At 36.7% G+C, this 13,575-nt stretch overlaps 1 protein-coding gene across 2 annotated transcripts in view; it reads right to left on the bottom strand.

Moving 5' to 3' along the window:
• The window catches only part of LOC149181256 (uncharacterized), a 68,887-nt gene that overhangs the window by 16,101 nt on the left and 39,211 nt on the right, over nucleotides 1-13,575 (bottom strand). For both annotated transcript variants that reach the window (XM_089416535.1, XM_089416536.1), the window contains exons 4-6: nucleotides 5,359-5,484; nucleotides 4,930-5,050; nucleotides 4,698-4,782 (exon numbers count right to left, since the gene is read on the bottom strand). In XM_089416535.1, the coding sequence (XP_089272661.1) occupies nucleotides 4,698-4,782; nucleotides 4,930-5,050; nucleotides 5,359-5,484 (332 nt within the window). The remainder of the gene's footprint in view (nucleotides 1-4,697; nucleotides 4,783-4,929; nucleotides 5,051-5,358; nucleotides 5,485-13,575) is intronic.

The raw sequence follows: 13,575 nt of genomic DNA, 5'->3' as shown, positions 1-13,575 counted from the left end.
AAAAGAAATTGAAGTTGTAGATGTTGAAACTAAGTGTTCCAATGGAAAGATCTCAAAAAATTAGGCCGATTATAAAAAATGGCTCTGAAAACGGCATCCGGATGAAGAAATTATGGCTTTTTGAAGAAAAGTTGTTGAAGATGTCGACGAACTACGTGAATGTTGAGAAGTGAATGATAATGTTAAATTTAAACCCCCCGCCGCCCCTCACCCCCTTTCAAACTTAATCTAATTAGCTCACTTTTAAACAAAAATTACTTTATGTGACCCACTTTTATAAATAAGTGAAAGTCACTTTTACAATGGTACTTTATGAAAGATAAAGTACCTTTATAATTATAAGTGATTCACTTTTTATAATGGGTGACAACATTTTTACATAAAATAACTTTAAAACATAAGCTACATGTGCTTTTTGAAAAAGTAACTCACCAAAAAGAAAGACTTGAACCCAAGACCTCTATTCTCAAAGTAATTTTGGACCAAGTAAGCTAGTTTAAAAAGATGGTAATTTTTGGAAAGGATGAAGGGGTTTTTTTTTTTGCTCACTAAAGCTTTGGAGTGTGCGCTTACTTGAAAAACCTCTTTTTGCCTACAAAACAAAAAAAAACAACCACACAAACCAAACAAACAAGCAAAAGTATTCGAGCCTTACAGCTTAAAGTTAGATTTAGCCAAAAACTATATATTTTCCTCAATGTTTCTGATTTTCCAAGATCACACTAAGGTGCAGCAGAAAAGAGCATACGCATGAGAAAAATCATTTCCTTTTGTTTCTGGTTTGCCCAGATCGCACAGATTCATGAAGCAAAGAAAATACACAGAAATGAAAGGTATAGATCCAGTAATAAAAACAGAGAGATAAATAAACCGAAATAAACAGAGAGATAAATAACTAAAACTGCAAATAAGAACTGTATATCTCCAGATCTTAAAAATGACGTAGCTAGGGCTACCGGAAACCTTTTCGCGTGAAATGAAAGGGGTTCCTCACTGGAACAGACGCTCCGAACACAACAGAGTAGTCATTTCAGCCCGAAAGCGGTTAGAAACAGTAGATCTAGGAAACGACAATCAGATGCAACGGTACAAGCTTCGGATTTGGATCACCAACGGATGCGGCTCTCGAATAGCTCTGATACCATGTAGGAATTTACAGGGTAAAAGTTCCTTAGATAGAACACCAAGGGACACCACTCACAAACAGATCACAAATCAGTACACCAGTATTCTTGACATGGTTAATGCCCTCAACGATGAAAACAGTCCACGGCCTGAGCCAACGCGGCCACTTCAGGCAATTTATTAATGTAAAAGAAAGAAAAATTACATAAGCTTCTCTCATGAACAATCACCTAACAAATGACCATCCATTCTCTTTAAATAGAGATCATGGGCCAATCGGGTGTGAAGCCATGGATCAAGTGTTGATAATACCAAGGAGAGAATGAACCATTGCATCACTTCATGTCTAGATCATATCATGACTGTCAGATTGTAAGTTACAAAAAGTACATACTAAAGAAACACACTTTACCTAAATATACACTAGAACAAGTTGTACTTAGTTATTTCCTATGTGTCGGAATATCCTAACAAGGCGCTATTTTCCAGGGCACCTCAGCTTCCTATTCTTTAGGACAACCAGCTCAATCCTAGGAGCACTTGTGGCTCCTATTTCTTAGGACACAATTCTTGTGCTCCACAATCAAGGCTCTCTCACAAACTCGTGAGCTCTGTCTTGTCACAAACCCTTGTGCAGAAGAAAGAAGAAAAAAAAATGTAATTTACTTGTGCCTTTGTCCTCTCTTTATATGTGAACTTCGATCCATGAAAGGAGGCCCAGCTTAATTTAGAACTCGAGCTCTGATAGCGAGTTAACTAAGAGTGTTACTCACTCTCCTTCCAATCATCATTGGAGTTGTTAACTCGTGCTCTCCAATCAACACTGGAGATCGAACTCGCTCTTCCTATTAGAAAATTGGAAGGCAGAAAGATTTTCATATATTGATAATTACTTGTGATATTCTTATGTTTTTTATTATGTTCTTCTTTTATTTTTTCATCAAGCAATCATCAAAGTTAAAACTTGAAGATCAGAGACACCAAAAGTAGGCACTCAGCCAGGGCTAAAACCCCTTATAAGGGAAAACCTAGCCAGAACTCTTCCATCAGTAGATTCAAAATTGAGATAGACCAAGGACCTTACTCCACCAAATTACAGCAACCTTCAATAGTCTATTTTTGTCCAACAACTACAACCCAACATCAACCTAGAAAATTTGGCCTGAGCTTCACCAGAATTTTAGCGGCTTCAAATTTTCGACCTCCCAACTACTTCAGAATTTTGACCCCCTGCAACGCTCCACAACTTCGCATGTGTGGGATAGGAGAGAGAATTTTTGGTTTCTTTTGCAAGATAATGACCTCCTTCGCTAGCCTTTTCCTTCTTGTCCCTTGAATTTCACACCTTTTTCTTTCCTAGAAGTTGTAGATCAAACTTGATGAGTTGATACTCCAAATGAAGTCGAGTTGTTGCCTTTATATAGGTGATTTTGCCCCTTAATTAGGCCAACTTGTCCAGTTTGAGGCCGACTTGGTGGAGGAGGCCTAATTGACCTATTTTACACTAAAATATTTTTTTTCTTGACAAATAAATCCCAAGAAGGGACTTTTACACTATGACATGGGCAAGGACTTGACATAAACCCTAGAAGCATACAATAGAAGCTTTGACCTATAAACAATTGACTTGAGCATGAAACCCATGCTTTAATAAGTCAATTTCTTTAATAATAAAATCTATTTTTCTTTATACAATTATGAAGACCGACACTAGTTACATTCTTCAACATTTCCTTCAATCAAGACTAAAGACTAACTCGTTGTAACCGAACTGTTAACTGCCAACCTTGTTCTGTAGTAAAACTGATGAAGACTCCACTTAACTGAAGCTCCAACTCTATGCATGTTAACTTGATGATTATTCCAATAAAATGGAAATAACTAATCCTAAATGAAGTCTAACTCATGAGGACAACTTGTGGTCTTCACTGGCTAAGGAACAAGCCAGATGACCTTGCTCGCTACATTTTCCACAGTATACTACCATATCAACATCATACTTAGATTTTTTATACATAAATTTTTGTACCAAACTGTATTCATATTTTAATTTGGTAATAATGGCTTTGGCTATTACATTGATGGTGCTTTGATTTCATTAGAGCCATTTCACCTCCATCCTCATAGGTGCACAAATTTGCCATCAAAGAAACTAAGTACTCCACTAAGCCAATAGTAGACATGTCATTTGCCTCTGATAAAGACCACCATTGCCCATTTTATATTCCATGAAATGATTTGAAATTTGGCATTACTCAAGTGATCAATGCTATAAATAGAGAGCATGACATACCAATGGGAGTATGTTATATGAGCTTTCGGTCCAATGTGACAAAGGGGGCATGACACCGGAGCTAATAATGGAAGACCCTTCAATAATGATGAAATGCAGACTTTCTGTCACCCAAAGGACCTCTTGCCTTGATTATTGTTAAGTAAATGATCAAACCAAATCTTTTAGTGAGACCTTTGTTTACATCCTAAGGATTCGATGGCTCTAGGGTCTTAAATAGGACATATTTACAGACAATGGTGCCATTGGTTGCCAACCAAGGCACATAATCTTATGACATGCTGCAAGATGATGAAAATTCCTCAATCTAGCATTATGCAAGATGATATGAAGAAATTTTTGTCACTAAATTTTACTTATAAGATATTTTTATGCTTTATGTTTCATGTTACAGAGCAAAATAACACAATAATTATCTCAAATATAAACACCAGGAAAGAATTCTTCTACTCATGCAATATATGCTAAAGCTTTAAAGATTCACTAAACTTGTAATCTTATGCCAAACAGGAAATAAGAAACAACAGGAAGCAACCCTACTCTACATAGAGATTGGTCAGTTTGTGTTAGAAAGGGCCCCTTCAAAGTCTATATTCTCCATTTAGTTCCCTTACAAAGTAATGTCCTTAACAGTTGTCAATTTGAAATTTATTTTAAAAAGGCCATATATCAACTAGACACAGTGGGAGAATAAATCACTGGAAACTTCATTGGTTGGTCAAGTGGGGGTGGTGATAACCTCCCCACCAAACAAATTCCCCACAAAGCATGTGGTATGTTCATCCGATGAAATAGTGGAGCCATCATGGCTGTTAAGTCAGGTCAGCCATGGCATTTTATATTAAGTGCTAAAACAGCATCCCACCTCTTCATAGATGTTGGGTACTCAAGCAAATTTATAGGAAGCATCTTGAGATGCTCCAGAGTAGGAGAATAGTTATCAATATATGTCTGGAAAGTCAAAACAATAGGGGAGAGATACAAGCTAAATAGCGAGGGGACTGAAACTCTCCCCTCTGAAAGTTTTGCAACAGTATGTGAATATTTAACCCCTGGCCTCTATTATTGAAATCCTTTTAAACAAAGTTTCATTATGCAGTTCCCTATAGAACCATAGAAAATACAATACCAACAATTTTTTAGAAATTCTAAGATTAAAAGTTGCAAATCGCAATGTTGAGAATATATAATTAGTTTTGTAAGATAATTCATATCGAGTTCCTATGACAGTCTCTGCACAGACATAAGAACAACTAGAAGTCGGGACTTGTTTATTCACCTGTAAAGATTGGCACTGCTGAAGTTGCGTCTTAAATATTTCGCAACTAACTCAAGAGACCGACATAACACTGGTACCAAAGCAACTGTCTTCCAGAAAACACAAAGTCAGAAATGAATTTCCAAAATGGATGTAACAATTAGATCATACCATATTTGTCCAATGATATACTCCCAAAAGGAGACTTAATATGCATGAAAAATTTATAATCACAAGATAGGCAAATACTCACACTTAATGGCCATCGGTGAAGAAACAAAGACAAAGCAGTATAGAAGATAGATGAAATCCTTGGTAGCAATCAGTGACTGGAGCCATAATTGAATAGCTTGAAGATTCCATGCCCTTGGCCTCTGTAAAACCAGCAATGAATATCATAAATACTAAAACACAGTTTCGATAGTTGCATTAAAACACAAGCCCGTTCAAGCAAATTATAAATGGAAAAAGCACTTAATATCTTCCTACAGTAAAGCTACAATTGATGGTAACAATTCTCTAAAAAAAGCCATCATAGAGCAAGTTGCAAAGTACTTTCAGTATAGGTTACCCATCTAAAATAGGTGAAGCAGAAACATGTACAGAATATCTAATATCTTATGCCTATAAAAATTGAAGAAAAAACACCCAAAGTTGCATGTCAACTGGCAGAGACATATACCCCATATATTGAATATATGGAATAAGAACAGGAGAATCCAGTGCCCACTAATGTAAAACGGTAAGCCCGATCTGAGAGACCCCAAGGAGAAAATGGAAGCATCGCCATTATAGCCATGATCACCACCTGCACATAAACGAAACCTTTAACATTCCAAAGAAAAAGTTTGGAGTCTCCAAAATTGACAAGGTTTTAGTCTGCCAACATTTTCATGCTCTGACACCAAATGACGGAATTGAAAAGTATATATAGATTGACATCATGAGAATGTTTGGAGTGTAACCACAGAAGAAAAACAAGAAATATATTCATAAGAGTACACTCTAACTTCTAACCATCACCATCCATTGTGTATATTTCTCAAAGTATTGAACAGTTTAACTAAAAGCATTGTTGATCCTATGATTTATATCGAGCTCCAGAATGAGAACAATTGTTTTTCAAAGGGGAAATAACTCATTTGCCTCTCTTGTCGCCCTGAATCCCTCTCCTTGTAACCCTGAAGAAGCGAAAGCTGGAGCACTCCTTTCGCTGTTTAAGTTGGCTTCTTTAAAAGTTGAAAAGAACTAGAACAGTTCTCACCGTCCATCGTTAGCTCATAATTTACAAAGATAACAGAGTTTAAAGTAGGACAAACATTTCTGGATCTCCCAAGGAAAATTATCAGAAACTCTTGTTTTTACAAAAGACCTGGTGGGTAATGCACACATCATTTTTAAAAGAGTCTGTACCATAAAAATAAACTCTGGTAAGAACTTGGACGTTTACATAAAGTTCTTTGAACTGTCTTGAACTGAAATCCCACTGCTGTTTTGTCATGCTTATCAAATTTTGTGCCCACCTCGCAATTTTTTAATAGAGAATGAGCATTTAAATCAAAGTTCTATTCCAGTACTCAGATACCAGAATCTTTCTGGATTTTACCAATTTCACAATCTGCTTTGAACCTATACACCTATAAACAACGTATTGGATATTTATCTACTAGAGGCTCTGGTAACTTCCAAATCTTTTTTTTCATCATACCATAATATCTACTTACATTGCAACACTACATTCTTGCTTTTCACTAACCTCTTCAAAACAAACAGGATCATGAGACCTAGCAACTTCACTCATCACAACAAGATTTACCTAATAAGGTGATTGTTCTTGTGATGCTTTCTCTATGCTCTGTCTCATCTAGCTTTACATCCTGAATAGTATTAAAAACCATTTTGGTCCTTTTTGAGCATTGAGAGAGATCAACACGCCATTGAACGTTTCCTTACACTACAATCCATTATTGAGAAGGTAAGACATCATTCTTTGAAAGTCTACTACTAATTTATAGACTTTCGAATGTTGAGATTTTGTACCTCAGAAAGTGTTTAGCCCTCTTTAATGCATGGCCTAGCATTAAAGTTACAGGGGCAAAGCCTAGAAGTTATATTTTGCGAGATACAAAGTCAATGTGCTTTTATAATTGAAATGTATGCTTTTAAGAAAAAACAAATGTGTTTCTTAAAAAATCACAAGTGTCTTTTCTCATAAAGTGAGATTTAGTGATCCATGTGAACATGACTTGGATCATGATCTCAACCATCAATTAAGATTTAATCTGAGCCATTGATTTCTTATGAGAGCCTATAAAAGCACAGTGGGTTAGAGGAAAATTATTAATGAGAGAGTCATTAATGAGGGCATTCATTCATGAGAGATTCATGTGATGATGAGAAATTAATGAGAATCATTAATGAGGAGAGAGATGAGGGTTTGAAGCTTGCTTGGAGGAGCTGAATTTTCTGAAGGAGGAGGCTAAATTTCTGGAGGAGGACAAGTTTTTTGTTGCAGTTTTGGCACAAAAATCGAGAACCATGCAGTGTTGGCGTCAGTCATACAGTACAATGACATTATTTGCATTTATTGCCAGCGTAGAAACCAAGAAGACTGGTTGGGAAATTTGAGTAATTATGCTCTACTATACGATGTGCTAGCAGGAATTTTTAAGAAAAAGGACAGTGCATTTATGACAATACGGCCAGGCTCTGCTAAGTAATTTCTACTGTAAATTTCTAATTAATTCTGCCATAAATTCTCTGATAATTTTGTTGTGTAAATTCCAAGAAGAAGAAAATAAAACCATCATTCTCTAGGTTTTCCCCTAGTCATTGATGAAAATTACTCGAGTACATTGAGCATTTATTGTTTTCAACTAAATGTCTTAAAAACTCTTGTTATGAAACGAGTAATTAATGTTTTCACTAGAATTTTTACATCGAAAAGCATTTGATTCAATCCTGCAAGAGGCCCTGTTCCATAGACTAAGGGGCATTGCCATTTTTTATAACCTTATAACCACCATCAACGCATGTTTACAAATCTATGCTAGGCCATATTTACACAACACATGGGGTGTCAGGTTTCATCAAGAGCACTATTGCCCCCTTATCCCCTACCTTATTGGTATTTATATTGATGAGTTGAAGTGCTTCCCTCATGATCCTATCCAAGATAGCAATGGCGCCTACTTCATCAAATTCTAACTTCCATCCTATGTTTTGTCAACATTTTGATCCTCCTAACCTCATCTCCAAAGGGCCTCTAGACACAGCTAGATGCATTAAACATTTTTATGACCTTCAATAATTGACAGTCAACTAGGGTAAAACCAAGGTTATACAGGTCCACAAAGGTCCTCTTAGACTATCATATCTTCTTTAGAGCGGAAGACATCAAGATCAACTTCAAGTCTATCCTTTGAAGTTTCCTCCATAACTTTTGTGTATTCTACAAGCTTTCCTATCGAGGAAAATATAAAGAAAAGGTTATTAGTATACAATACAAGCAAATCTCAACATGCGGAGGAAACAAAACATAAAAGATGAAACCAAGAACAATATACTTATCTTTTGATAAAATGGTGAAGGCTCCCTCTTAATCCAATCTTTCTGAGGGATACCTGCAACTTAAACAATTCAAAAAGTTCTAACAAGATATATCTAAGTACTCTAGAAAACAAAACATAAAAGAACTTAAAATAGAAGGATATGTAACGGATAGTATCCTTAAGAGTCTCTAGAAAGTAGATCTTTGACTTCAGATTCTTCAATCTTGTTCTTCTTTGGTGGAGCTTCATCAGCAACATTTGCATGTTCTCTCTCTCTCTCTCTCTTCTTATTCCTTGGATCTTCAGAACAATGACCATTATAATGACCCATCTTATGATAATTGTAGCATTCAATCTTGGATAGATCAACTTTCTTCCTAGGTCCTTTAAGCTTCTTGAATGCACCCTTATTCTTGTGTTGAGTAGTGTAGTCATTTGAAATGTTGTCTTTTTCATCCTCCTTGCTAGTTACTAATGAGATGTGGGCTTCTTCTTGACTGCATGCATTCCACATTCATTCAAAGGTTGGAGTATCTTTCCAACTGTTGATCATTGATGCAAAAGAGCTCCAAGATTTTGGTAGACCTAATAGTGCAGCAATAACGAGTTCTTTTTCTAGTACAACTTCAATTATAGCTTTGAATTCATCTCTTATTCTAGATATCCTTACAAAATATGATGCAACAGTATCATCTTTTGTCATCTTTATTGTTCTTAGTTCATTCTTGAGATAACTATCTGACCAATGTTGATAGTAAATAATTTGGAGAGGGCTTCATACATTTCTTGAGTGGAGTCTATATTGGATATTTATGGGATTAGATTGTCCTGTATTACATCTACTATCAAATTCATGGCCAAGATTTCGGTTTCTCTGAACTTCTCCTTTGTTGCATCATCAATAGATTTCTTAACTTTTCCTTGAACAAGATCCAAAACTTTATGCTTAGACGATAAGATCTATCCTCTTTTTCCATGCCCTGTAGTTGGAGGTTCTTTCTAGCTTGTTTTCAGACTTCATTGCCATGTCTTCTTTTCTTGATATAAATAGTAGACAATCCTTTTTCTTATATGATCCTTCTTTTGCTCCTTCCTCCTTAACCCTACTTTCAATAGTCCTTCAAGCTACCTTTTTCTTCCCCCCTTCACCATAGCTCTAATTCCATGTTGATAATTACTTGAGTTATTTTTGTATTCTTATTATCTTCTTTATGTTCTTCTTTTATCTTCTTTTCATCAAGCAATCATCAAATCAAAACATGAAGATCAACAACACCAGATGTAGGCACTCAGCCAGGGCTAAAACCCCTCTCTAGGGGAAAACCCAGTCAAACTCTTCCACTAATCAAATTGAGATAGACCAAGACCTTGAACCTGAACAAAAGACCTTCCTCCTCCACCAAGTCAGCCTTCCAAGATGATTCAGCAACCTTCAGTGGTCTCTTATTGTCCAGCAGCTACAGCCTAGCAACAACCCATAATTTCAGCCCCAGCAACTCCAAAATTTTGGCCCAGCTACTCCACAATTTCGACCCAGCTACAGTACTGCAATTCCGGCCCTCCCAGGAACCCAGCAACTTCGTACATGTGAGACAAAGAGATAGAAAATTCTACTTCTTATGCTTGACAAAGACTTCCTCCTCCTTCGCTAAGGTTTCCTTCCTCTTCCTTGAATTTTGCACCCTTTTCTACCTCCAGCAACTGCAAATCAAACTTGTTGTTGATGTGCTCCAAATGAGGTCGAGTTGTTGTCTTTATATAGTGAATATGTGAGATCTAATTCCCTTGATGAGGTCGACTTGTCTTTCTTGAGGCCAACTTGGTGGAGGAGACCTAAATGACCTATTTAAATAAGAATAAATTTATTTCTTGATTGACAAAGCCCGAGAAAGGTCTCTTACATTTTGACGTGGACAAGGACACTTGACATAAACCCTAGAAGCCTACAATGGAGGCTTTGACCTATAAACCATTGACCCAAGCATGAAACCCATGCTTTAATAAGTCAATTTCTCTTACAATAAATTTTTCTTTTTCTTTCTTTTGACAAATACATTACATCATGACTCAAGTACAATTATGAAGACCAACACTAGTTACATTCTTCAACAGTCTCTTCCTGGCAAGGGGATCACATGGCAGGGGATCCAAGGGACCCATAGGCTCCATGAGATCATCAACAATCTCCCTCTCAAATTCTGACACAGAAGGACCTTCTAGCACAATCTCCTCCCCAGATTCCGACAAAGAAGGACCATCTAGTAGGTCCATGTCATCAACCTTCCTTTCAACAGGAGGAGGCAGAGGAAGGTCCCTTGCTTTTCCAAGGGCAGCGTCTTCATCAAAAGTTACATCTCTGCTAAACTTGATTTTCCTTTCACTAGGCACATATATTCTAAAGGCCTTAGAATTTTCACAATATCCAACAAATGTACCTTTCTTTTTGGTGGCTTCCAGCTTGTTCCTCTTGTCCTTCGACACATGAAAGTACACGGGGTAGCCAAATATCCTTAGATGACCAATATCGGGCTTCACACCTATAAACACTTCTTTGGGAGTTTTGTCACCCAGGGCTTGATGAGGAACCCTGTTTTGAACATAGACCGTTGTATTTGTGGCTTCTCCCTAAAGGAACTTTGACAACTTTTGATCATGCAACATGGCTCGGGCAGCTTCCATGATAGACCTGTTCTTTCTTTCAACCACACCATTTTGCTCGGGATTATATGGTACAATAGTCTCTTTCTTGATTCCAACCTCCTTGCAAAAGTCAACAAACTCATTTGAGGTATATTCTCCACCATTGTCAGACCTGAAAACTTTAATTCTCTTCCCGGTTTGATTCTCTATCAACGCCTTGAAGTCCTTGAACATGTCAAATGCTTCATCCTTACGCTTCAAATAGAAGATCCATGTTTTCTTGGAGAAATCATCAATAAAGATTATATAATAAAGATAGCCACCAAGGGAGTGCACATGCATAGGCCCACATAAGTCGAAACGAATGAGATGTAGGATATCACTGGTCTTGGTTTTGCTTGAAGGGAATGGTCCCCTAGACTTCTTTCCACTGGCACATCCCGAACATACTCCATCATGACTAGTTTGAACCTCAAGCATCCTAAAAACCAATCTTCTAAACTTAGGCAGGGTTTCATAGTAAAGGTGTCTCAGCGTTCGATGCCATAGTTCACTTTGATGATTGTTATCGTGAACCAATGCTCACAATGGTCTTCCATTGACTCTATAGAGTCCTTCAATTCTACATCCCAAGGTTAAAGCATCCCTCATGCAGCACTCTAAAGGCCAAGTCAGGACCTTTCCTCTTATGAAGGAAACTCTCATCCCTTTGTCTTGCAAGGCAGATATAGATACCAAGTTCTTTAATCCCAAAACATACATAACATCATGAAGAAGAATAGATTCTCGAACACCCAAAAGAAATTTGACAGAACCAAAAACCGTCACTGGATATGTAGAATTGTCTTCAAGGATGGTCTTTAAATTAGACTCCCTCTCAACCAAATTTGAGAGAACTTCCTTGTACCCAAAGAAATGTCTAGAAGCCTCACTATCAAGAAACCAACTATCACGCGAATCTGGAGGAGAAGAACTAGAAAGAGTACAAATAAGAAGATATTCAGATTGAGTGGTCGTTGCATTATTTTCATACCTGAAGTTCCTTGATCTCTTTTGAGGATGATGGCCTTCTTCACGATCATCAGTAGCATCTCTTTTTCTTCTATCATTTATTCTTCTTCAATCATCACCTCTTCTTCTATCATCTCCTCTTCTTCTATCATTGAACTTGTTGTTATTGAAGTTGGACCTTGCGGCATTCCTCTTTTCTGGACAATCTTGAGCATAGTGACCATACCTGTGACAATTATAGCATTTAATCTTTGACATATCCTTGTCCCTTCTTGATCTTGTATTAGAGTCCCTGGATGTTGGAGCAAGTTTTCTTGAATTAGATGGACCTCCTCTTTCTTTTCTTTTCCTATCTCAGGCAACAAATGTAGAGGGCTCTCCTTCTTCATGCTTTTGAATCCTCCCTCTAGAGATCATCCTGGATTCTTCTTGAATACATTTGCCAACCAATTCATCAAATGTCAGAAATTTGTCATTGTTGCTTATAGTAGTAATGAAGGTTTCCCAAATAGGACGAAAACCTTGAAGAGTGACCAACACCAGCTCTCTATCAGATATACGCTCTCTAGTAGTTTGTAATTGATCCCTTAGTTGGGATATCCTCATGACATATGATTGCACAGATTCCCCCTTATTCATCTTGATGTCCTTGGGTTGATTCTTCAAGGGGAGGATGTGATTGAAATTGACCTTATACATCCCAACCAACTTATCATAGATCTTCTTCAATTTTCCAACATAAGTAAGAAAATGATCTTTCAAACACTCAATAAGAATTTTCTTAGCTTTGAGCTCACCTTTCTTGTATTTGGCCTTGGTAGCAGCAAGAGCATTTTCCGGAGGCTCAAGTACTTTTCCTTCCACATATTCCAAAACATCATTATCATCCAATATGACTTCCAACTTGATCTTCCAACTAGCAAAGTTTGATGAGTAACCCAGCTTCTTTGTATCCTTGAAGTAATAGGTAGACATCTTGACCTAGTCAAATAGGTTCCTTTAGCTTCTTTCAAAGATGATTGCTCTTGTCTCTTGTTTCCTTGGGCTAGTCTTCACCTCAACTCTAATACCATGTTAATTTTCCACTGTTCTATGATATTACAATCACTTAGCCCAATATTTTCTTCAATTAGCAATCCAATTTAATCTTCCAATGACAAATAGCAATTGTAGATAGAAAAGTAAATGAAACATACAATAGAAGACAATCAAAAGCAATAACAAGAGACACAAGATTTGATCGAAAACCAGGGAAAAAACCCTTTCAAATTCTTCTTCTATTAGATTGTCATCAAATGATCAGCGGAGATATTACAATATTCCAATTCATCAATCAAGAGTGTAACGAACAAAGTTTGTATACCTGCAATAACCTTCAAAATACTTAATACTTCAAAGACAAAGACATCCACTGTAGGACAAGTAATTGTATATTGAATATTATATATAAGAATTGATGTGAGATTACAATGAGGGTGAGGGTTTGCTTATATACCATAGGTAGATACCTCTTCACCAACGGTGATGTCTTTAGAGACATACGTTTTCATTAACTGGTTACTAACTAATTAGTCATTATTTATTATTATTATTTACATATTTTGTATTATTTTATACATATTTTATTCATTACATTGTCTTCCTCTTCAAAAAGCTTTGTCCTCAAAGCTTATTGATGAAAGGGCTTTATCTCATTT

The sequence above is a fragment of the Pinus tabuliformis genome, chromosome 3_2 (assembly GCF_031772625.1).
Source record: "Pinus tabuliformis cultivar Carrire ecotype Pingquan chromosome 3_2, CPIR1, whole genome shotgun sequence".
NCBI lineage: Eukaryota > Viridiplantae > Streptophyta > Pinopsida > Pinales > Pinaceae > Pinus > Pinus tabuliformis.
The sequence above is the reverse complement of the archived record's forward strand: the minus strand, read 5'-3'. Positions and strand labels throughout refer to the sequence as shown.